This window comes from Anguilla anguilla, chromosome 4 (genome assembly GCF_013347855.1).
Source record: "Anguilla anguilla isolate fAngAng1 chromosome 4, fAngAng1.pri, whole genome shotgun sequence".
NCBI classification, from domain to species: domain Eukaryota; kingdom Metazoa; phylum Chordata; class Actinopteri; order Anguilliformes; family Anguillidae; genus Anguilla; species Anguilla anguilla.
The window spans coordinates 10720073-10747288 of record NC_049204.1 but is presented as its reverse complement, the minus strand read 5'-3'; the positions used below and the strand labels follow the sequence as shown (position 1 = coordinate 10747288).

At 40.0% G+C, this 27216-nt stretch overlaps 1 protein-coding gene across 1 annotated transcript; it reads left to right on the top strand.

Annotated features, from left to right (window-relative positions):
* The first annotated feature begins 20546 nt into the window (after positions 1-20546).
* Positions 20547-24361, top strand: glulb (glutamate-ammonia ligase (glutamine synthase) b). The gene is made up of 7 exons (XM_035412025.1): positions 20547-20700; positions 21543-21727; positions 22037-22198; positions 22322-22468; positions 22588-22715; positions 22836-23035; positions 23264-24361. The coding sequence occupies exons 2-7, from the start codon at positions 21562-21564 to the stop codon at positions 23580-23582; spliced, it is 1122 nt and encodes a 373-aa protein (XP_035267916.1). The 5' UTR covers positions 20547-20700; positions 21543-21561; the 3' UTR covers positions 23583-24361.
* The last annotated feature ends 2855 nt before the right edge of the window (positions 24362-27216 follow it).

The window sequence follows — 27216 nt, the reverse complement described above, 5'->3', positions numbered from 1 at the left end:
TTAGAACTATTGAAAATAACGGTATACATTTTTATATGCTGTACATAATCCTTATTGTTATCTCTTTTAAATATAAAGTCTTAGTACTAAAATCTTAGTATATATATTTATCTTAAGCCATCATCTACTGCATTTTCCATATTTTTTGGGAATTTTGACATCAGCTAAATATCTCTACTACATGGACTCTCCGTCTGATGAAAAAACAACGGGAAACTTTGTCATGCAAAATAAACTCCACATATGTGACCTTCCACTTTCTTCAGTACAACTTTTCTTATTTGTGTTTACAGCCTCTCAAAACAAATACATTTAGGGCATGCCCAAATATATAACTGTCCAGCAAATGTTCTATGGATAGTTTTGTCAATAGCAATTTCCTCTAGTTTTCATTAAGATGGGAACAACCTGCTAAATACGTATTGTGATTTCTTGAATTTAAAGCTCATTGTTTCTGATTAAGTGAAGCGATTACATCTTATGCACGACCGCAGTTCACCATTTTGAAAAACAGCTTGCTGCAGTTTCCCAATAAAGAATCGATAGTTTCTTGGCTAGCACCAATCAGAACGCCTCGTTCTATGTAGAAAGGTGGGCCCAGGAATGAAAGCCATAACGTAACGTCGATCCTACGTTTACCCAAACAGGTTTCCGGGGTGCGGCCGGCCAGCCTGCGGTGAGCAGAGGCTCATGGGTAGACTGGGTGACAGCCTCAACCAGCTGCCACCCCCATACTGGAAGCACTGGGAGCCCCAGACCTCTTCAACTCCGGGAGACGTGAACCGCCGCGGCCAGTCGACACAAAGCTGCTGCTGTTAGCGACAAGCTCCATGCGCCGTACCTGGCCCAGAGCCGCATGGAGACTTCTGCAGGAGTCCCGTTGGGTGTCACCTGATTTTAACGATCTGAACACTTTAAGAGCTGACACCGAGCGCCTGAACTCAACTGATGATAGAATGCATCTACCACACACACACACAGCAAACGCTCCTCGTTTGAAAACTGTTCATAATTTAAATGTTATTTTTCACAAGCAATCCTCTGCAGAAATCAATGTTCAATCTGCAGACATTTCTTACTTTATGTGCAAAAACCTTTTTTCATCTAATTTGGTTCAGATTAAATACAACCTGAATGCATTATCTTCCTAATGTGTTTAACAGTGTGGATAAGAAACCAATTCCTATTTTGTTGTTCAGAATGACAGAATTGTCTTTTAATCGCAACTAGAATTAATACTTTGAAAGCCATTTTTGAATTACTCCTTAGATATTTTGTGTCAATGTATACTTTTAATTCCATCATGCAAATGATACGATTTTTTCTTGCTTTTAAATTATTCCAGACAAGTGTGATCACTTTAATTTACCTTCATAATTCAAAATGAAATGAATAGACCCATTTTGTCAAAACACTGTCAGACCGAAATTAAAAATAAATCATATCAATTTATGATCCAAATTAGAACGCATCTATTCATAAAATAAATTAGTTCATTTCCATAATTATAAGAAGCAAGCTTAAATCCATAAGTCCTATATCAGCTAATTACAAAAGTTGTCAATTGTGATTAAATCTTACAGGACTAAATATTTGATAAGTGTAAAGTATACAAGTGCATTGTAGGCACTGAAAATAGGCTACGCATTCCTTTATGCTGCCAGATTAATAATGACTTGGCAGCACTGAAAGCATTTAATGGGATAATTATTTGATATAATTTTCTGGATTCATGATTCCTGGTCTCTGTAACCACCATGCATAATGGTACACACACATCTAGGAAATTATATTAATTTCTGGAACAATAAAGGGTTCATAAAAAACAATAAAAACATGAAGTTGCTTGAATATATTTGTGACATAGGTCTGACATTAAAATATAAACGACCCCATATTATGGGGATCCGCTGATTTTGCTTGGCATTACAAAAGCCGAAATCTTCATCCACTAAAAGCATTTCATTGATGCCTGTCCTGCGATCCCCAAGCACACGGGATGGCAAAGATGCCATTTTAGACAATGGCTCTGTCAACATTAATGCAAAGAGCCAGCATTGTCAGCACACACAAAAAACCTGCTATCTGATTCTCCCATGAGCATGTGCGGAATGAAAGAACAGAACCGAGCCTTTCCCGCCCTTTCCGGGACCGTTCCCTCCGCACAAATGATGTGGACACGCGAGGCGCGGGGCGCAGAAGTGCCGCGCGTCAGCAGTTATCTCGGGCTTGACTGGCACGTTGACAAGTCTGCGGCGAGCTCGGCAAATGGCTGCCGAAATGAATGAAATATGGTTATATCAACGGGGGGAGGTTAAAGGCCGGGCGATTTTGACCGCCTCGCGCTTTGTTTATGCGCCTCAAGGGCACGCGTTGGCACTCTGCAGGTCAACACTGCCCTCTACTGTTGGCCCAGGGCACCGCAGCATTGCTGAGAATTCTGACAAATTCACCCCTTCCCTCTGCCAAGAGTGACTATATACGGTGAATATCCAGAAAAAACGTTATTATATTACAAGACGGACAAGTAACAAAATTGAATGTCAAGTGTACAATACACTACAATATTACAAAATTCCAGATTTAAAAATAAGATGATATAACATGAGCACAATATGACAATATTTTTCTTAGATTTGTGTGGCAGCACAATTTTCTAACATAGATACGCTTTTTGGTAATTCAAAGCAAAATTCATGTCACTGATAATGATTGAAAAATTCATCTTAAGCACAAGAAGATGAATCCCATAATTAGCAGACTTATTACATTTCAGTCAATCATAAAGAATTATATCCAAAGAAAAGTCATATTCTCCATTCTTTTCAGTTAGGTAATTTAATTCTGAATAGAAGTAATTGTATGAAACTGAAAAATTAGAGCTGAACTGAAATGCCCTTATGCATTTTCCTTCAGAATTCCCCCCCCCCCCCCCACAAAAAGCATGCCTTTGAATTCAGTCACTCCACAGTTACTCTAAATGAGTAACAGAGAAGATTAAAAAATGATTCAATTGCTTTTATCTAATATTATGATAGCGTGTGTCATGCAGACCAAGTATGCCCCCTTTGGTCTAATTCTGTGTTACTGAGCCTGAAGTAATGTGCGTACATGATACACGAAAGATATAAAAATTTAAAAAGAATGCATTTCTTCATACACGCACATATACACAAGCACAAAATCAACAGACAGGCCCGCAGGAGCTACCACACACACACACACACACACACACACACAGGCACACACACACATACACACACGCACACACACGCAGGCACACACACACACACGCAGGCACACACAGGCACATACAGAAGTCAAGTACACAGACGGTAATTTCCCCACATTCACATCAGCTGCGGTCCGGGAGCCCTAACGGCTGAGATTCGGATGTGCCTCAGAGACACTTCTTCAGACGAGCGCCCCTTTCGCCACGTCCGTGACTCCAGGCCGAGGGGGCCACCTATTACAGCGCAGAGCTTCCCATCATCCTCCCCCATAGCTCCGAGCCGGAATGCTAAAGGAGGAGCGTCTAATCCCCTCCAAAGAGAGGCCGGATGTCACTTCTCCTTTATTTTCCCGAGCACAACAGCATTAGCATCTCTCTCCCTGAACAGGTTCCCTTCTTCGCTGGAAGAAAAAAACATGGAGAAAAGTTGCTTTCATGCTCAGTCAGAAGAAAAGTTGACAGTGGCACGGGTTTGCATTTCCAATGTAGGAATAGCGAAGCCCTCCACATCCTGAGCTGCGTTGGATCCCTTGTCATGAAGCGCCGCCATTATGCATTCGTGACTAATTTTCATACTTTTGCTCTTCTAAAAGACGTTTGGGACACTGGAAAACATACAGTTCATGCATGCTAAAATGAATTAGCTCACTTGTTTTATATTGTTACGGAAACATTAACGCTAGTCTAGATTCCTCTGCATCGCATTATTCATACCAGAGACTGCTCGGTATGCAAAAAAAAAAAAATTTTTTTTAAAAGACTGTGATATTTGAACTGCCGGCAGAAATCAGGCGAAATTTCTTTTAAGAGAATAATAAGAGGTTTCCATGAGGATCCCGTCAAGGACAACAACATCTGACAAATGCAAAGCAGACGTTGGCTGAGCGCGGAGAAGGCCCGGGATTTATTCGTGTTTCTGTCATATTGTTTCACCATTTGGCAAGAGGCCGTGGACTCGTCGCGAGGCACTTCCTTCCAAGCAGCTGCTCCCGCTCCCTCCCCTTTCGCTCGTCTCTTACTGAATAAAGTCAAACATCTGGAGGCGAAGGAGGGATCGGCGCGACTGCCCGCTCTTTGTTCTCTGTGTCGTGCCAATTTTGTCAAAGGCGGGTAAACGTCCCCATCCAGGGGTAGCCGGAGCTGCAAGCACTAATTGCCCTTAATGGGTCGCCTGATCGGCTATTTAATAAAACTGTTCCTCCTGCCACCACCTTTAGAATGAAGGCCTTTGTCCATTGTGCTGGTGTGTTGCTGTGTGTGTGTGTGTGTGTGTGTTTTTTTTAGGGTGTTCCACAGATCATGCGTATTGCAGAAACTTTCATCTTTTCTTCCTTCACTGATTGCATGTTAAATGTTTCAGGATCGACTTCCTTGCTAATGCACTTTCATCATCATAAAAGCGTATCAATCGTGCTGAATTCCCCAAAGACTAAAGTGACCTCCACAAGACTCTCACTTAAGAGCCAAAAGAATCTCAAACTTTTTGAGCCCAAGAGCAAACTGTCATATCAGGGACATTAAAAAACTTAAATAATACTTTCCGTCTCAGTCTCATTTCATCGAAATATCCTCTTAACTCCTGAGCATAACATTTTGCTCAGGAAATGACCTCGCAGTGATAGACTGCTTCAAGAAAACTTTTTTTTTTTTCTTCATTTGTTAATTTGGGAATAAGCTTTCCAATCAACTGTTCTCTGGGAAAATGTGTGTGATGGCTTACTGCATGTAAATTACATGAATTGTCAAAAGCCACACCTCAGATATTACTGTGACATTATATTTCATTATATGGGTCTTTAAAGCCTACACAAAATTAAAATCATTGCTGGTTTAGAAATGAACTACATTAATAATGAATGATTTTGACTATACAAGGATTGAACATTTTGTAAAAGACTGTTGAAGCGCAGACTGGTTTGAAAATTTTAATACTATCATAATGTAGCATCATACGACAATTAAACACACAGCATGCCAACCAATGGCCTTTTCCTCAAAGAAAGAACCCATAGATGCACGTTAACGGTCTCCACTGAACGTTCCGGAAAGACGGAGCCGCCGTAGGAAAAGAACATCTTGGGTGCCTTTCAGAGTAGCGGTTGTTTGTCTCGTTCAGCTTACGATTGTTTAATTGTATGCATTTCCCCCTGCTGCTGCCCTGTGCCGTTGCCCAGTAATTACATGCGATGTGACAAGGAGCCCTCTATTCTTAACTCCTCTCACGGCTGTATTCCGAGAGGAGGCTGCTGGCACTCGTCTGACGGAGAGGCGTCTGACACGGCAGTTACTCCACTCCGAGGCGGTGCCTCCAAGAAAGCCAAGACCATCTGCTGGAGCCTCCGCTTCTCCGTACATAGCAGCCGCCAACAAACAGGCTAATTAGCAGATTTACGGCGCTAATTACGTACGCGCAAAAGTGTTCCTGGAGAATCTATTTGGTGTTTATGCTGCGCGTGATTTATCTACAGTTACGAGCAAATGTAGCATGTTTAACATTGCAATTCTTAGCCTGCCCCTGCCGGGCGTTCAGACAGTGATTAAGACTGACGCCCGACAGACAGCTGGAGTGACTGAGGGCACATCGGTCTCTCTGGGCCTCCGAGTTAGAAATGTACCCAAGGCCCTGAAATCCAGCCGAGAACTCGGTTATCAAGATTGCAGCCATTCAAATGGTGTACAAGCATTCCTGACAGTTTCTAGCACGTTCTGTTACTCAGAGAATGTGTAGTTTATGTGCACATGATATCTAGATTCCCCCTGAGTGATAAGATGACAGTTTTAATTTGAATTATCCGTTCTCTATGTATGGGTTTCCTGTACAATTATTCCTGCGTTTATGATGTCTTTTCCTTTTTGGAAGGACATTATGCGCTATGGACCAAAACCAACTAATCACATTTTAGGTCCACCGGATTGGTGCTGTGCAGTGTAATAAAACTGAGAGACAATAAAATATAAACTTGATATTTTAGGATACTGATATATAGTTCTTTTTCCTTTCTATCATAACTGTAATAAGGAATACAAGCTTCATTTTATGGACAGTGGGACCAAATTCGTACTGCTATGAATTCGGCCAGTGAAAGATGAACAACGACAGCTCTTCCAGGAGACTACACAGTATCTAAAGTGAGTGGCTGTGTTTCACCAAGCAAGGCAATTCTGCTGTTTGGTGTGTGATTGACACACAGGTGCTATCACAACCCAAAAGTAATAAAAGGGAAAGGGTGGGTCATTCACAGTGGCAACAGGGTCATTATCAAGAATGTGGTTCTCTCACTGACCCTTGCACGGGTTATCACGTCACAAGTGCAATGGGCGGGACTATGCAGGTTTAAACCCCAGTTCTGGCCAAAGATTTGCGAGGAAATAAGCTGCAACTGGTAACTCTTCTCAACTTTCTAAAACTCACCGCCTGCTAAGCTAAATTGCCTGCAATGGCCAAGCACCAGTGTTCTGAGAGGGGTAGTTCACACTGCTGCAATTCCCCTCTGCAACATTCAAAGCAGTTTCATCTTTGGTCTAAACTGGGCTTAAACCATTTCTGTCTTTAAGGTCACAATTCCATGTCATTATTATATTCAGCCCAGCATGCTATATGACCCATAGAACATCAATGCCTAACCACCCCATACGGCAGAAGTATCAATCTGAAAGAAGAGGTGCGTGCTCCACTCACTGCTACCCAGTGCTAAAACGGTCAGGCTTAACTCCATAATCTGTCATCCCTGAAAGTTGGACAACTACAAAAAAAAAAAAAAGAAACTATTCTACTTTTGGTTTAAAGTCTGCAATCAACAGAGCATCACCTTGGTACACAGACCCAGTTGTCAGACAGCTTTATGGAGCACCTGAAGTTATCCCTTTAATGGCTGCAGCGGCCTTGTCTGCTGGAACATATTTTATCAGGACTGGAGGTGACAGATGACCACAAGCCCGAGTCGCTCCACATGCTGCTCATAAAGTAGGCGTAAGCCCTGAACGACCACTGTTTGTAACATCTATCACCAGGCCCCAGACAATGGCTCCCGGCAACGGTTATTACGGAAGAACAAATAAACGAGTGAATTTCATTTTAGCTTGTCGACCAGAGAAATATTTAGGCTAATATGAAGTCATCGATGAAGCAGATCTGTTTATTCAACTGGTGCAATATGGCCATGATCTGAAGTAGCCCCCATAGCAAATTTGGTCTGGCCCAGCGACAGCCCAGAAAACTTGCTTTCACTTGGCCCGTATACGGGAATGAAGGACGGTTCATGAGCGGTCCAGATCCGTTTGACAGATCTGGACCTAATTGTGGACCATTCAAAGGATTCATTGTGGGCCAGTAGTGACAAAGCAATCCGCAAATGCTTTGTGAAAGATGAATAAACATATGTTTATAAATGTATTGTAATGACTGAGGTGTTTACTGTGTGGGCCATATATGGGGGTGTGGTTAAATGGCTCCATTAAGGTTTATCTCAGGCTAACATCCATTGCAGGTGCTATAATGTTTCTGTCCCAGAATAGTGCCAGCTGTGGTCATACTGTTCACTGAGAACTGGCAAAGTCACGGCCCAAAAAATGGTACGGATCTGGGACACCCATGGAATGGAACATATGACATATCATATGACAGTGAGTTGTGTCAGCCATCGCTGGGCCCAACCGAATTTTCTATGTGGAAAAATTATGTAATAATGACATGATTAGCATTTGAAACTAAAGTCCAAACCATGCCATAAAAAAGCATCTGATCTTCATCTCTTTGACCACATCGGTGTGTTGTAAAAAAAATTGTTAGAGATTCTCCCTCTCCTTAAATCATGATACTTGAAAAAGTTTCCTTGCGACCAAACCGTTGCGAGGACAGTAACCCTAGTCAACGCATCACAGTGTCTGTACAGACTCCACAAGAGAACAGCGGTCCCTGCCAAAACAGTTTTACTACCCCTTGCACAAAATCTTGCTCTCCGGGGGCAACGGGAGACTTGTTAGATTTAAGAGCACTGGCACAATTGTAGGGAGAGTGTGACGATATAAAAGAGTCTGCAAATCCACAGAGCCAATAAATACTGACAAGTTCCTTCTTTCACAGGAATTCTGCCACCTTTTCTCTCTTGGACCCGCTTGTTCAATGAAAGGGACCTGTTTTTTTGAAGATTTACCATTGTTTTTTATCCATGTTGTGGCTCTCTGGTCTGCGGACATTTTGCAGAGGAAGCGGGTTGCATTGTCAAATACTCTTCGTCGTCTGCTTCTCATCTTCCAGACATGGTGGAAAATCACTGTTTAGGGGGTTTCATTAGTTTATCACAATTATCCGCACAGGCAGTTCATCTGTCTTTGTTATAGAATGTAGACAGGTGCACTAGACCTTAATAAAATCTATTTCAAAGGCCTATTATTGGCCCCTTTGCTGATTTAAAAATATATATCGCACTTTACAAGTTATTTCGCTTTGTCATTTAGGAATACAGTTAATCACATGAAAATTCCAGGTTCATAAAGATCAGGTTGAAAACAGACATGCATTTTTTGCCAGAAACAACTTTAGTGGTTTGATTAAATATGCTATTCAGCAACGTGGCACAAGCTTCCCTTATTATGCTACCTTGTGAAAAATTTTTACTGAAGCAATGCTCTGAAGACATGTCAAATGTGGAGTCATTTTGAATGCAGTTCTTCTAAACGTCATATTCCCATGAGTATAAACGATAAATGTGTGGTTTGAAAGTTTCATATTGCTCTTTTGGGAAGACTCAGAGCAGGATGAGTAGAACAGGAACTCTATTCCATCATCTTCACAGTCCTGTTTCCATACATTACATCACCCTGTGTTAACCACAGAAACGAAATGCAGGCACTTGGACTAGTTACCACAAAAGTGTGGTGACTTTAGAAAATTACTCCAGAAATGAGACAAATAGATGGTTAGCTGTTTAATATCACAAGGCCTTAAATAGTTTGTGATGTTAAATTCAGCAGTAGTGAAAAAATAAAGAATTTAATAAATTGTCAAACAATGAATCACGGCACTTACATGCAGATTTTAATAAGATAAGTAGATATTATCAAGTGTGATGCAAATGCATGCTAAAAAATACAAAAACAATTTTTTTAAAAACTGTTTTTTTCTCCGGCAATGTATTTTACAGGATACAGAGGCAAAATCTTGGGGTAGGCTATAAAATGAAACACTAGCAGATATACCTCAAGACACATAATAAGAACAGGACTTGAACAACTTGAAGCAACTTGAAGGCTTACATTGTACTGATTTTCATTTCTACCAGTCATAATATGGTATCACAAACTGATCTTCTGCCTAACAATAACAGACACACAAGATTTCTGTAATAAAGCATTAGCAAGGCATTATTGTCGTTGGCTAATCTCCAATTGTATTTTTTTTCTTTCATATTAGAAGACTCATCATAATTCCCTGGCACACAATGCAAAATGCATAGAGTATGAACACATTTTGCTATGAATTAAATAAAGTGGCCATCGGTTTTAAAAAATGTGAAAGAAATCGATGTTAGCAATTTCTCAGAGAATAGAAACACACTCAATCTTTTTAATTACTTTTCTATATTCTTAACAAAGGGGTAATTTTGCATTCTGCCAGACCACAATGTAAGATGATTCTCTGCTGGCCCTATTTGATGTTAGTGAGAGCAATTTCAAGTTTTATATAGATTAATTTTCTGATAGGTAAAACATTGGTCTGCATTCTAATGCGACAAGGAGTTTTTTTATTATTATGAAAGCCAGACCTTTTCAGCCAGGCATAATTAATGGTGGAATGTAATCCTGTAGAATGCAGGGCTGTGTGCAGTGTGGATGCAGACAGAACCATTGTTTCTGTCTGAAGAAAATTCATCTCTGTTTTGGAATCTCAATGGCTTTGATCCCAAAATCATTCAGCAAGGCACAGGAAAATGAACCAAAGATAAAGAACACTGTTAAATGGCTGGTCCAGTATTCTAACAGGCTACATTCTTGTTCTTTCCATCTTGTTATCTGTATGTTATCTGTAAGAGGAAATTATATCTCTGTACTGTAAAGAAAAACGAATTTGTTGCTGAGTCTACAAAAAGTTGGTATTGGACAAGAATACAGGTTGAAAAAAGATGTATATTTTGTGTTTGTGTGTTTATTTAAGAGAGAAGGCACTTGAGAGAATGGAGAATTTTATCGGGGGAGGAAACTTGGACCTGTTTCGATGAGTCATAACAAAAATCATCAGAAGAACATGTTTTAAACTACATCATAAACTATTCTATTCATCAACATTGTCATTGAGAAGGAATGCATCTTATAATTGCTGTAGTATTTATTTATGTATTTTTTTTAAATGCCTATTTGAGGTTTAACCCCTGCTCTTAAGACCTTTCAGTTGAGAGTCTGGTAATCTAAGGTAAGATACACATTAATTGTACAATAGTTCGTATCAGTCCATATATACAGTAATGAATCAAATTACCTTTTTACTATTCTTTTCTGCTGAAAACATTTACTTTGAATCAAATAAGAAATAGACATGCACTTAAACTGATTTGACTGCAGGTTTTATTGTAAACCAACACTCAACAGTGGCCTGGTCACTATGACGACCCAAATGGTGAGACCCTGTTGCATTACCAGTCATTCGGGTGAAAATCATAAAATTTCTTGAAATCTGTTTAAAATTTATTAGCAGGCATAATGGTAATTAATATCCAAATTTGCCATAAAATTAATCTATTAATTATAAGTAATCATGTTCCATGGTTAAGTATTTCTTGTCTTGTTTCTCCTTCTCCTTCTCTTCTCCAGCTTCCTTCTGTTCTTGACTTGTGAATCACCGACACAGATGCTGTTCCTTACAGGATTCGTATTGTGTTCACTGAAACACTTGATGCGCATCCACGCGTAGGCCCAGGTGTAGCTTAATTATGCACGCATGCACATTAGTTTAAGGAGGAAAGAGCTGCATATGTCTCATCCGCTGACGGGCTGTTACACACAAACTTGGGGGACTTTGGTAGCATGCATGCTGCACCACTGGCTAAAGGAAAGCTAAAGTTCTGAGAGTTTGGTGTATAATGAGTCACCACTTTAGACCCCATTGTTTCCTTTACTCAGTAAACACGCTGAATAGCTTCACAAAGGAGATCAGTGTGCATTTGCCGTTTGACTCCCTGTCGCTTCTCAGAAACAGGGCGGTGAACTGTCCGGAGCACACAGATTGTCAGCTTTAACAGCAAACAGACTGAAAACAGACGAACGGTTCAACACACACACAGCGTCTCCCTCCGAGTCAAACCTGAATGGCTTCTCAGTGTTACCAGTGTTCCGCTGTCAGAGGGGTTTGTCATAGTTGAGTACGCTAATCCAACCTTAGAGACTGTTTATACCGAAGGGTCGAGTGACAGAATAAACTCCCATCTTAATTCTTCACAGTACAAACATTTATATCATAAAAATGACAAGAAAAGTGATGACGTGGCCAGTCAGCAGAACGTAGCTTGTTTTTTTTTTTGTTTTTTTTTAAATAGGTGCGGTCAAGAAAAACAATCAATATAAAAACAATCCAAACAATACAGCTGTAGTCTAATCCTCAGAACAAGGCTGATTCATAATGATGTTCAACTGAAGAGGAAAAATAACTAACGTTTTTTTTTTCTCAATTTGTCAAAGCATATGAGTTTGAAACACAACTTAGTTGTCTTCGTAGTTAGTCTGCGTGCTTAGTTTACACAATCTCCATGTTATAGAAGTTATAGAATTTCTGTCAAGATATGGATCTGTTAAAAGCTGGATTACACTGAACGATAACAGAGATCTGAGAAGGTTTCACCTACAGAAATAATCTACAAAAACAGTTACAAAATAAATCTGTAACTGTTAACAAAGTTCTGGAATAAAGAGGTTAGAGTATGTTAAAAAAAAATCTCAAAGAATTATCACAATTCGCACTGATGTTCAAAGACTGAATATACTGGAGATTAACTTAAACCAGAAAGGGTTGGGTAGAATGTCATACTGGTTTAAAACACTGGCTTCTTGTTCTTTGACTGCTGGTGCTTGAGACATTAGCAGTGGTGGGGAAGGGGAGGTGTATTTTCACCTAAGTGCCATAAAGCTATATGTTTGGCAACATGTGCTACTTCAAACAATTCTCCTTTTGCCACGGAATAATATCTCACTCCAGTCCCTCGAATGACCAAAATCCAGGCTTCAGATGTGACAGGAACTCATGTGAAGATTTTGTCTGAGTAAGACCATTTCGAGTGGTTTCTTTTTTCTTAACCACTCAAGCTAGACTGCAGCTTGACAGATTTATGGAAAGTCCAAAGGAATATCTCTTTTAATCACCAGCCAACTCTTTAAGGCATTCAGCCACAGTTCTCAAAAATATAAAGAGAGGCATAATTAAAAAAGGTTGCATTTGCATGTAAAACACATTTGAGCAATTTTACATTTTATGCAAATAACAACTGGATACATCCAATATGACAGCTGAGCTTATGAAACATTGTTGTAGCTATAAAGCTAGTCAGTCTAAAATCTTAAAGCATATACTGTATATTTTTTTATAGTGGGGTGGGAGAATGAGTTTTTTTAACCTCATAATGAAGGAGCTGCTATGCTCTGTCAATCATCGACCAGTGAAAAAGAAGAAAATGGTTCTCTGTAAAACACGATCTTCTTGAGAGTGAGAAAGTCATTGATAGATAGCACCTGACAGCACCAGTAATTATGGAGTCAATGCAGTCTTAACCACCCATCATTACTAGCGTAATAGGTATCGCCACATTGTTTTAAATGGCATGCCAGATATTTTACACAGGACATTGTGACTGCTCTGCAGAGCTGTAAACATACACTTGGACCGAGGGGTCTGGACTGAGCAGGAATAATGTACTGGGGTCTCAGGGATCCTGTAGATGGTGCAGTCCAGTGACCAGTCCAGGCCTGGCCATGCAGAATACCTCAGAGAACATGAATCTGACCCTGAGGATCAAAGAGGTCATTTGTCTCGTTGCAAATATTTTGTGATTCATATTGAAGCAATTTTCTTACAGAGCACTACAAATTGCACTAGGAATGTTATCTTATAACCAAAGCAATCTGAAATGGGATAGACATGAAGTCCTTCTAAACATGAACATAGAACAGTTAAGTCTAATGTATGCCATTTCAAACATTTCTGTGCTTTATAAAATCATGCTATTGAGCTTATTGGGACATAGTTGCATGTGCTTTAAGTCTTCTGAGGCTGGTTGCTATCTTTTGTAAATGATTACCTTGTTTGACCCAGTACATGTACCATTACAATCTATGAAAAAGGAAGCAACCAAGTGGAGTCACATAATTGGGTAATGGGGCCCTAACCGTTTTTTTATTAAACTGGAAAAAATTTCACCCTGGGCTGAAATTTGTGGTCAGCTGATATGAGATTGCTCAACTATTTTTTGCCTTTTTAATTTTTTTATTTCAAATGAATGCACAGACATCCTGGAGCACGCAATTCCCCATACTGTTGCCCTTTGCCGCCCCCTAGAGCTTGGTGCTGACATCACCCTAGACACTGCTTGTGACTCAATAGCAAGCTGAGCTGTCCTGAAAACGGAAACTCCCACTTAACACATCCCAGCAATCTCCCCCTTTCAAAGTCACTGTGGTATTCCCTAGTGGGCATAGTACATTAGCATAATTAAAGGTAACACTGGACCTTCTGCACAGTTGATCATTTTCGGCTTGATTAATACACAAGCCACACCTGTGAGGTAGCCTCTCCTTGTTGTTTCCTTTATTTCTTTTTTCCCCACGGCCTGTATATTCAGCATATTCTGCTTTTGCAGTTTACACTTTTGGAGGTCTCTGTATGAACTCTCACTTGTCTAAACTGAATGAATCACCTTTCAAGACGATAATGGACACATACGGGCGTCAGCCTGGGTTAATGCAGAAGCTTTGCATTCTGTGCCATTACAGTGACATTATATCAGATAGGCCTGTATGAGGGCCATCTCTCCGTTTTATAGCCCTATGCAGAAAAGACAATGCAAAATTGATCACAATGACAACTGTAATCTACAGCTGAATTAGGACCTTTCCCGCCAAAACATGGAAAGGTGTTTAATGAATCATGACAGGCCAGCTCTTCTAAAAAGGGTAGTGAAGCCACGAAGTAAAATTGGTTGCCCGGTGAACTGAGACCAGAGTGGTAGAATTAAATGCTTTTGATATTCAAATATCAAAAGTAAAATGAATGTTTCTCATATGCAGCTTTAGAGGGGAAATGGAGATGTGCTGGTCCAAGGCCAACCTTTGAACAACACTGCTTCATCAATGTAAATTGAGTTTCATTCAGAGCAACACCTGATACTCTTGGCTTACATGTGGCTTCATCAAAAATGAAATAAAAATGAAAAAAAAAGCAGTCAATCATTCCTTAAAGTGCTGTGTATGCTAGATCTTACATTGCCAAAACAAACAATGTTGTTTGCTTCATAGTAACTCAGTGCCCATGACTGGTCCATACCACACTGTTATCAGAAGTAGGATTGCAATGAGTAAATAGATGAATTGACCATGAGTATACAGAATACAGCACCATTTATTGAACTACTGCAATTTAAACATTAAAAAAAATAATTTTAAAAATAATTTTTAAAAAAACTTGTGCAACATGTCTATGCTGAATAAAGATTATAAACAATAAACTACTTTAAAGTGCTTCCTTTTTTTCTTAACATGAATGCGAGGAACAAGAATGCACTGAAAAATGAAGATATAAAATAAAGTAAAATTATACCCTTTAAAGGCCTGGTCAAAGAGGTGCACAGTCTCTTATTTCCTCATTCTTTTGGAGTTGTAAATAAAATCCTGCAACTGTCTTATATTTTGCATAGATGTCTGTGTTTGTTTAATCACCGAAGCATACTTGCTCACTTAAGCATACTTCACTCAGGGGAAAACACTAGATATGTTTTTTTTTAACCTAGTTATGACTTAGACACTTTCCTGTGCTATCTTTCTCCCTGTCATTGTGATCTACACAAGACATAACAGGTAAACAAACATTAAAGCAACTATGTGGAGATGTAAGAGATGGTGACAGGATATTAGTGATAGAGCCAAAATGTATGTTTTTCAGCAGTGAAATGGTTTCTAACTTGCAACGTTTCGGAGGACAGGTTCAGAGCATCACAGGATGCCACTGTGACTGATATGTTAACTACACAGACACACTAATTGAAACTTGACGGTAAAAGTGATCTATTTTGAACCATCAATTACCCAGAAGTGCTGCGGTGGTCTATATGCTGTCCTCTCTATAGAGTGCAGTGATCCCCTCACATAACTTTGGAATACTGTGTTGAACAGCTGAACGTGATCAATTAAGACACCCTAAACAAAAATCAACACCCAGTGGTTTTTGTTGCGTTATTGAAATTGTGTTGCAAGCCAAGAACATTTCATTGATCTAAAACAGCCGTACGCCAAAAAATCTGGCAGAGCGCCGAAGAACTTTAAGCCACGTGCTTGTCTGATGAGTGATGACAGAGCCAAGAGCGACATCTCACAGTTCCTACTGGATCAACCCCCTGCGGAACCAGCTACGTTTGCTACCATCACAGAAGAGCGGCGGAGATGCTTTGGCAATGCATGGACTGCCCCGTGCTTCAGGGACCAGCTGCGTCAATGCTAGAGATGTGATGAAAGGAAACTGGGTCTGCTCATTTGCCAGCCCAGCTGCGTAGCCAGGTGTGACTGACTAAGCCAGCCAGCTGAATGCGCTCTTCAGAATGCTGAAGAATCTTCCAGGACTGCAGGGAGTCCGATCAACCTGTGTCAGTCAAGCAGATAAAAACACGAGCAGGAAAACATCAGCCGATCCAAGGAACCGTTTTACTGAAGTCACCACTGCCCAGCCCGAAACTCAGGATTAGAACAAAAGTTGTTTTGGCCCAGATGCCAAGCTTAAACTTCAGCTGCCTGTTACAACCCCTACCTAAGTCTAAAGTGGGCTTTCCATCCAACTTTTTATGCAAATTTTGAGTTTGCCATAAGTGAACGCCTGAAATTCCAAAAAAAAAAAAAAACCCACACACTGCAAAATATCACAAAATAAAGGCTGAGGTGAAAAAGTTAGTGCATTGATAATGAGAAGATGCACATAAATAAAATTTGAGAACATTTACCACATGTGCCTTATTTGATTACAAATGTAAAATTGTGGAGTACAGAGCCAAATCAAGAAGAAAAACATCTTTCTCCCAAACATTATGGAGCTCACTATGCATGTCAGACACAAACTTCTGTGTTTTGGTGTTGACCAGACCAAAAGATTAGAATTAGAATTAGTTCCCCATACTCTCTTTGGGTGTACAGTGTAGAGAGAGTATTAAATGGCTGGAATCACAATTCTTCATTTTAAAACATTTTAAGGTATATTTACAAATGTGCTCATTGAATATTAAATTGATCATTTGTAATTTATTGGCTGAAGACTAGTACAATGTATCAATATGTTACTCAGATATTTATTTTTGTGTGGATTACACTTTTGTGCATTTAGAATGTATTTTTATCCTCAGACATTCATCATTGTAGTACTGCATAATAACTGTCTCCATGGCAACTACTGTAGTAAATAATTACCACCACTAGATGGCTCTATGTGCTTACAATTCATAGTTAATGCTTTCCATAATGTCAAAAACTGAGAGAATGACTGGTTGGCAGGCAACACTCTCAGCTCATTATATTGGAAGATCGTTGGATTGCTGTTGTAATTGGCGTTACATCACATCACAATGTTGTTTGAAACAATGTCTCAAAATGAAAAATGTGGTTATCATCATTAAAAGTCCAACATAAGAGACACTGAATGTATTACGAGACATGTGCAAGGATTTAAGAAAATGAACAAAGCTATGCGCCACTGAATTCTGCCAGACATTGGTACCTTGTGCGTGCTGTAGATCAGGGCTGCCCAACCCTGTTCTTGGAGATCTACCTTGGTTTTCACCGTGTTAAAATACCTAGCTAATATAAAACATACCTTGCCACGTAGCAGCAATGTTATAATATTGACAAAACATTCCAGTTACATTGTGAGAACATTTTGCATTAGCTGGGTAGCTGTACCTTGAGTAAGAGACCCCAAGAAAGGCACCCAACTCTCCCAGACCAGGGCTGTCCATTCTTATCCAAAAAGGGCTCATGTGGGTGCAAGTTTTTGTTTTAACACTACACTAAGAGACTTGATCCCACTTTCCAAGATCTTGAATTAAGATCATGATTAATTGCACAATTAAATGCTGGAATAAAACAAAAACCTGCATCCATAGCGGCCCTTTCTGGATAAGATTGGACACCCCTGCTGTAGACCTTCAGGCTCCTATCCCTCAGAAAACCATGCATCCAAGGCCCATAGCCAGGCAATTCACGGATAGTGCAGTGGATATTGGGTCTGGACATGCAGTGGCATAATAGAACACATGAGTATTGTGAATACAATACGTCAAGTACTCCCTCTCTGTCCTTTTTCTCTTCTTGTGAGGGAGTGGGGGTTTTGGGAGACCAAACACGACTGAACAGGGATTCTTTAAGCTAGTCACATGAGGTAGAATAACCACCAAGTCTCGAAAGAGACAAAAGGATAGGGGGAAAAGAACAAAAGAAAACCAATACTCCTAAGGGAGAGTATCCCAAAGAGCTCTAAACAGCCCGTCTACTGGGTAAAAAACAAAAGCTTAAGGAGTATGAACTTTCTGAAAATAAAACTTCCTGTGCAGAAAACGGGGTAACTCAAAGAAAACAGACCTCGAACCGAGGCTGAAAAAGTAACACCATAAGAAGAATTCTGAGTTTAGGTTGTGGCACTAATTTGTTGCCAACAACCCATTATGCTAAAGACTGGTGTGCTAACTTCGTAGCTACAACAATCCAATACCGCAAAAACTCCTATACCTTTACCACACTTGACAGATTACCGGCTCTAGTGTAACATAAGTGACACTGAAGCAAAGCTCATCGGCTTGCTACGGGTTTAAATAGAAAGCCAACAGGTGCAAATTGCAAAAAGAGATTTGCACGCGTATAATTCAATCAAGAAAATGAAGAAAATTTAATGACCGTAATAACTGAAGAAAATGCGCAGTAAAAGCCAATGACCGTAATAAACAAAAGAATGACGCAGATAGAAAAGAAATGGTATTATCAACCAAAACCATGACACTTCTCTGATGAGCCACTGGAATTATTTTGAAGTCCTCGCTGGTTTTTGGTTCTCCGTTTCTGCCATTGCATTACTGTGGAGCGGTATCTGAGTTGCTGATCCATTAGCAACTGGCATCACATTCATGTGGTCGATGATGTCTAAACTGTGGACTTTGAATATGCAACATGAGAAATGGGAATGACTTCATAGTCTAACTTCAGTGGGTAAATGACCTCTTCAAAACTTTTAATGGACAAACAACAGGACTTTAGACATAGTAGCTTTGAAAACATCCTAAAAGATAAAATAATCATTACCCAATTGAATTATAGATATCTAAAATGACTTTTTTTGAAGGCCAAATAGCTCATTTCCCAAGTGTAAGGACAGTTAGTACTTTTTCCAATAAGCAAAATGTGCCATTTCACTGCTACTTTGTCATTTGGTATGACAGAAATATGTGTACTAAAATCTTTTTTAAAGGAAAAAAAAGCCCCTGTTAGTGAATTTGAATATAAGTTATCACAATAACAAACCAGATTAACGTACATCAAAAAGATTCCCTGTTCCAACTATTTTAGAGGACAGAAGGAACATAAAGAAAACCTTAGCTTTGAAAAACATGTCAGGGATGTCAAACTCCATTCCAACATCTGCAGATAATTGTCCCTTCCTTTCCGTCAGCAGCCAGTTTAAGACTTGGATACAAGGTACGTGTACTGAGCAGCAAATCAATGACTTAAATTTTGAACCTTTTTAATGCTGAAACGCAATGAGAACCAACAGACACTGCAGTCCTCCAGGATCTAAGTTTTTACTTACCTTATTAACAGGCATTTCTCTTTATCAGAGCCCTGACTTTGAAAGTCTGACAGGACAGAACTAACCTTTTCAAGATTTGATACAGGTAAGAAGTGGATATCAGTTACTGTTCTTCAGTTCCACGCATGTGTCCCAGCTTGGCACAGGAAACAGTTCAGTAACATATCATTAAAGCATGTGAGCACCATCTTTGCTTTATGGTCAATTATAACACAAATGATATATTTCATTTCCTGTATAATCATTCATCCTTCATAAATGACTTGGGACAACATTGTCAAGCAAGAAGGATTATGGCATGAATAGATGTAGCCTATACTGAGCATTAATTAATTTATTTATAAGGGGTGAGAAGTGTGTGATTTCAGACAGGTTCAGTAAAAACCAATGGTACAATTTCTGAGTAAATATAAAAACTTTAAATCACAGAATCAATACAGCAATACAGTTGTAAGCATAAACAACAATGCAGCAAAAAATTACTTGACAGAGGTGAATATTAAAAAGTATTTATTAGATTAAGTTAAACTAAAGTCTTTAAAATTGCAAATGCACATGAATGGGAGAGGTTAACAAAAGTAATAAAAACTATTCATCATTGCTGAAAGTTGGAAAATTCCGTTTCCCGCAGGAAATTTCCACGAACCCCATATTTGTAAGAACGGTGTTCGACAATTAAAACGAGATGCGTCATTTTCCAACAGTGGTAATTTTCCAGAACAGAGGTAGAAGCTGTCTTCGCAGCATATGTGACTTCCTGGACCGTGCCTGCGATAGTAAGATGCCGAACTTCGTTGCGTAATTCGTGTTTAACGAATGACCTGGTGCTACAGAACTGGTACTGTGTAACAAAAACACTGCAGTTCCTCGGTAATAATAGGTGAACCCCTTGCGACTGAGACGCTTTACATAACCCGGCCATTCATCAGCGACATATTCCCATCCACGAGGTGGCGTTTCATTCATTCATTCATACCGAGCCAGAACCCAGATCTTATAAAGATTTCAGTTCAGCAGACATTGCACCATCATGTTTCATTTAGCAAAATAAAGTAACGTCTCTTTTAATGTGATATTGTCAAAGTATTACTTTATGTAAATGTGTTATAAATATAAACGTTTGTTATGCATGTCCAAACAAAAGCAGCTTCCGATCTGCACACACAATGGTCCTTTTTGCTAGCTGTGGGGCGAAGAGACTGTGTTTCTCCGTCCAATGAGTTCACCGCATGAGCCCTCCATCACCTGAGCACGAATAGATCACGTTTTTTCCTGACCAATCAGAAGCGTCGGGATCCAGTTTTCCACTTTATAAGTTTCAGTGTAAACCAGTTTTTGGAGAAGAGGATGATAGAGCCATATACGAGCGCAGCTGTACATACGAACTGGAGTCAACGCCAGTCCCCTCTCTACTTTTTTAATTTTCACTTATTTCCAGGTAAAACAATGTCTTTGTTTCCGTTGTTACCCGTTTCCCCGATTTTCAATCAGGTTGTGTAATAGTGGCTATGCTGATGTTGAGAGTGCATACAGAATCTTTGTTGATAGCTGGTACACACTTTTAGCTGGAAATCTTTGTGAAAGTCATTGTTTTTCTCAAACTCTATTGAATTTCTCATCTTGAACTGGTAGGCTATATATCTGGGGGATGAAAAAACGCGAATGAAATGGTGTTGACCGTTGTAGTCTCATAATGCAACTGCCTTGGCAGCAGAGATGTCAGTGATGTAACTACAATACAGCGCTTGTATTAGCGTGGTCGGTGCCTATCGATGGGCTTGCGGACTCTTTTGTTCAAGGCGCTGTGGGTTCTTCCATGTTGGGCGTAAAATGAATGGCATTGTACGCATTTAATTAAACGACGACAGAATGACATGTGTAAATCGCAGAATGCAAGACTGTTGTATAAGGTCGCTAACATTGCGCGTCGTTTGAATGAAATTATGTCTTTGTCTTGCCTCCCGCAGGTAAATTCGCTACGATTTCCCCCCAAATTGCCAGTGTTTTCTTATGTCTTCCGTTTACCCACGTTTAGCATATTTTCATATGTATTATTATTATTATTATTATTATTATTATTATTATTATTATTAATATTAGGTAGCAATACAACCGTTCTTGCATCTCAACTCCTTGTGTTGCATAACAGTAAATACATAAGCTTTGCATATGAATGCATGTTTTAGCGATTGGGGCATGGTAATGTGATTTCTAGACTTCTCTAGTAAATTGCTTTAATTTTATGTATTTAATTTTTTTTTTTTTTTTTAACATTTCCAGGTTTATTATAGTGATAAAGATGGCCACGTCTGCCAGCTCGAGTTTGAGTAAAGCTGTCAAACAGCAGTTCATGGATCTTCCTCAGGGAGATCAAGTGCAAGCCATGTACATCTGGATTGATGGAACAGGAGAAGGACTTCGCTGCAAGACCAGAACCCTGGATTCAGAACCTAAGACCATTGATGGTAATAGTGGATGTAATTGTGATTATATAGCAGCAAGCAATGTTTCTATGGGGCGGACATTGATTAGTTAAGATTGAGCGCATTGTTTACCCTGCACTCCATTGCTTACCAGCAAGGGCTGTGCAGCAATATTAATTGATCAATCATTATGGTTGTAATTAATTATGGTTGTAATTAATCATTTGGTTGTAAACCTCGTGCTGTAGTTTTATAAACAAAGGTTTCTGAGTTTTCATTTATTGACCATTAATGACAAGATGTTAATGTATGTTAAGTTTTGGAATCTTAATATCTCTCTCATTTCTCAAGATTTGCCTGAATGGAACTTTGATGGCTCCAGCACCTACCAGTCTGAAGGATCCAACAGTGACATGTACCTGATCCCAGTGGCAATGTTCAGAGACCCCTTCCGCAAAGACCCCAACAAATTAATTCTCTGTGAAGTGCTAAAATACAACCGCAAGCCTGCAGGTGAGAAATACTATGGCCTCACATTGCTTTCCGAAAGCCATTGTGATTTTTGTTAACGTATGCCTTGGAGGCTACGAAGCATTTCGGTACAGCTCAGTAATTGTTCCCATAACCTGTGAACAGAGACCAACCTCAGGCTGACCTGCAAAAAGGTCATGGACATGGTGGAAAATCAGCACCCCTGGTTTGGTATGGAGCAGGAGTACACCATCCTGGGTGTGGACGGGCACCCCTACGGTTGGCCCTCCAATGGCTTCCCCGGTCCTCAAGGTGAGAACTTGTGCAACAGGACATTGTAGCAAAACTGCTGGTGCCAGCTTAGGGCTAGACTGTGAATAAATGGAGTACAGTGTAAACCCAGCTGATAAGGTGTGCGTCTGTACACGCAGGTCCATATTACTGTGGAGTTGGAGCCGATAAGGCCTACGGCAGAGACATCGTGGAGGCTCACTACAGAGCCTGCCTCTACGCCGGAGTTCAGATCTGTGGCACGAATGCGGAAGTGATGCCGGCGCAGGTGAGAACGCGACGGCAGCCGATTTCGGAGCAGTATGCTCGTGCGAAACAAAGCAGCCTTTGAGGCTCTGTGATGCGTTTCTGGGGCCCGTTCATAACGGTGTGGTTTCCTGTGTTTCAGTGGGAGTTCCAGGTGGGCCCTTGCGAAGGCATCAACATGGGGGACCACCTGTGGGCTGCGCGCTTCATCCTGCACCGGGTCTGCGAGGACTTCGGCGTGGTGGCCTCGTTCGACCCCAAGCCCATCTCCGGGAACTGGAATGGCGCAGGCTGCCATACCAACTTCAGCACCAAGGAGATGCGAGAAGACGACGGGCTGAAGTAGGCACAGTGATAGCACAGCTTTTTTTTTAAATCTCTGGTTAACCCTTTAACATGTAAGATCACAAATGTGCAATTAGAAGGCTCTTGACTGAACATTCTGTCGCTGATGTAACAGTCACTACTGGTAATTGAAAGCAATGGAGTTCTTGAACCCTGACTTATTTAAAAAATGTTCCAAACAAACCTACTCTTCAAAAGGTTAAACACTCTGATTTGTGCCTGCAGATTCATCGAGGAGTCCATCGAGAGGCTGGGGAGGAGGCATCACTACCACATCCGCGCCTACGACCCCAAGGGGGGGCTGGACAATGCCAGGCGTCTGACCGGCCACCACGAAACCTCCAACATCCACGAGTTCTCGGCCGGCGTGGCCAACCGCGGGGCCAGCATCCGCATCCCGCGAACCGTGGGGCAGGACAAGAAGGGCTACTTCGAAGACCGCCGCCCCTCTGCCAACTGTGACCCCTACGGCGTAACGGAAGCGTTGATCCGCACCTGTCTGCTAAACGAAAGCGGGGAAGAGCCTGTGGACTACAAGAACTGAACCCCTCCCTCAGATCACTCTCCTCCACACTCCCTGCCGTGCTTTCAGTTTAAGGGCCAAACACTCACAAACTAGTACTGTATTGCTTATTTAGTTCAATTGAAACTGCATTTAACGGCAAGTTGACTGGTCAACGCAAGACAAGGAACGAAATTTGATCAAATTAAAGCAGATCACGATTTATCTTGAGTGGGGTGGATGGTCTGACAGTATTCTCTATCTTGCTTTGTTAGAGGAAGTGAAGATATCTTTTCTGTACCCTAGATAGAGTTCTGTCACTGCCAATGTTTAAAATGGCTAAAAAATGGACTAAAATGATTCTGAACGTTTGGATGTAGGTCTACAATATGGACATTCAATGGTGGGGGTTAATGGATATATCTCTGGATTCGGTTAGGTATGTTCATGTATATTGACCTGCTATTCAAGCATGTAATGTCATAACGTGATGTTTAAACTAACCAGAAAGTGTACATTTGTCATAAATGGCAACTTCTGTTACTGCATAGTCCATTTGGATTTTGCACACTGGTTCATGTTGTATGGTACTTCTGAAGTAAGGGTCCAAATGCATTTGACTGTTTTTGTATACATGTGGATCCCTCTGTCTGCCTTGTGTATAATTCCTATCAGATTCATGGAAGACTCGTTACCTGTTGCATCTCGCTGTCTAGCGCTATAATATAGTTTATGGCACCTGTTTTGGTAATACTTTTAAGTTACTGAACCTGGTAGTTTTTATTGAAACATTAAAAACATTTTGTTATATTTTTACCACATCTCAAAAGCTTCAGTTGTCCTTTTCCTGAGCTGCTACTAGCAAAATATCAGTCCATATTCATTACTTTTGAAGTAATGTATGAGATTTATGTATTTCAGCTACAGTATAGCAAGCAATGTACAGGAATAGGTTCTGCTGAATCTGTGTAGTACATGGGAGATTGGATGGCTAATATTATCCCTACCACAATTTCTCACGTATGCATCGATTCTCTCAACATACAGCCTATAGCCTTATACCTGTAGTAGGCTCTATTTCAGCTCTACGGTGCTGACAATATGCGACAGACCTTAAATTGGTTCTTAATTCCATTTGTTCAACATTATGTGATTGATTGTTTCAGCCCTGCTGAGCTTTACTGAAGTACTGTAGTACAAATGCAAGAATGTTTCAGATACGAGGGTCAACAGACGCCCTTAGCTGTGTACGAGTATACGGATTGACCCGCATGTAGATCACATGGCTACACTTAAGAAATAAGAGCAGGCAGTGTCCTCATAGCAGATACTCATGTTTGGCACTCATGGAGTCCAATCTCCCCGGAATGAAATTGCGGCCATCTTGTCATAGCTTTGAACATTAGCGTAATTGCTGGCTGAGATTGAGCTCACATGGCCCGTGCTGCACATGGAATTGTCCGTCACGTGGAGAAATTGTCAGCGTTTCTGGCCGAATTACAGGCACCCGGTAGTCAAAACAGCGCAACCTTTGTCTTGTCCGTGCAATTCCTGAGCGGTGTGGACGTCTCAAATGGAATTCATTTAACAGCGTCATGGGACAAAATGCGATTAGCTGAAGGAAGGATGTGAGGAGAAGGTGATTTCTGACCTATTTCCATCTGCAACCCAGAAGGGGAAATTCAGTTGCTTAACTTCAGTGTTGTCAAGCCTTAGGAAATAGTGGTCCACTACACCTGAAAAGCAACAAAAACTGTAGTAGTAGTAGCAGTATGTAATACAAAAATTGCACATTACCCTCAAATGTTGTCCATGGATTCTTATGTAGCTGTTACCAAAAATGCCAAAAATACGTAAGTATAAAGGAGGATAAGAATTACTTTTGTAGATGGTAACAGACAGTTGAACTATCCTTTATTTTTCCACTGAAAACTTAGAGAATACAGATCATTACATTACATACATTACGTTTATTTGGCAGATGCTTTTATCCAAAGCGACTTACGATGAGTGCACGGGTGGGCATGTGCTGCATCTCAAGCATTATCATGAGGACTCACTGTATAAACAGCAAAAAAAAACTCTAAAGGTACAGGATGTCTTTATTTAACATCGAAAATGTGTTGAGAAGTGAGAAATCTTGTAGCATGACATGACGGAATATACTTCCCAAATGTTGACTTCGATTTTGTTCTCTATGACAGTATTCAAGGATTGAATGAGTGGCACAAAATGTTTAGGATTTCTACATGTTCCTGCGCTCTAACAAGTGAAAAAAATAATAATCTTCTTGGATTGACAGGCAGAAGTGCATCATTGGGCAATTCTTCTATCATGTAGCTCTCTCTTGAGAATTTAATGACAAAGTGCACTGTTCTTAAACTGTTCTGTCATGATAGCATATGTCCAGTCAATTGAACAGGGAAACTAAAACAAGAAATACTGTAGCTACATCTGAAAATCCAAATAGACTGTAAATTGGTGATGTGATCTTTTAAAATAGTATAGATGATTTTTAAATTATCTATTACTATTTTTATTTAATGTTTCATTTATTATATAAAGCCACAATTTCTAAACAGCTAAGGTGCAAAACAGTGACAATAATCTCTGTATAAATAACTTCTTGGAGGATGTTCTATTTTTCATACCAGAGCTGAAGTTATAGAGCTACAGTACAGTTACTTAGGATTTTATGTTATCCTTCCAGCCAGGTAAGGGCCTCCCAAATTAATGGACTTTTTATGTTTGAGAGGAATACTTATTTACACAGTAAAATGTCCAGTGTTAATTAATCTCTAACAGAGTACATACAGCATGAGTCCATTTAGGATCATATGTACTCTAAGAGTTGATTTAAAAAAGAACATTTTACTGTGTAGTTATTATTTACAGCATCACTGATGACATCAACACTACAGTTGCAATGGACTACAGAAAAAGAGCGCGTGAATTACTTTCCAGTTCAAACAAACACAGCTACACTTACATCCAAAATTAAAGAAAAAGTAGAAGAAACACAAATTATGTTGCAAATAATGCAGGTGTACTGAGAATAGCTGTGGACTAGATGAGTGTAGAGATTCTAAAACTGAAAGTGTACCGTGAGAAAGGGGAGGAGAATTGAGTGGAATAGGAAGACAGGCAGGACTATAACTTCCAGTGAGAATCGCATTGCACAAGTGGTCTTGACTTTCCGACAACAAAGCAAACATATTCAGAACATATTAAATGACAACATGTGAATGCATTGCTATGACTAATACATTTTAATGAATACATTTGTATCCTTTGTCTTGAAGCAAGGTGTCAGAAGAATGGAAATGCTGCAGGGGATTGAACCCTAGTATTTCAAGATTTAAAAAAATGCAGAAACATTACCAAGTTGCTGAAACTATTTCACCAAATGAACAGGAAGAATTCAGAAGAACATCAGAAATGGTTTGGGCAAGCATACATGTGTACGATGATGAAATAAGAATGCAAGAGGACGCAGGAATCATCGAGAAAGTGTTATGGGCGATAAAAAAAAAAATACAGTTTAGAATTTTTTTTCGAAAAGCTGATCTGTAAAAATGTAACATAATTTTTATATAGTGTAGAACGTGTGTGGAATGGAACACGCACCCGGTTTACTGTTGCACTAACTGCATTGCAATTGAAAACATTTTCTTGC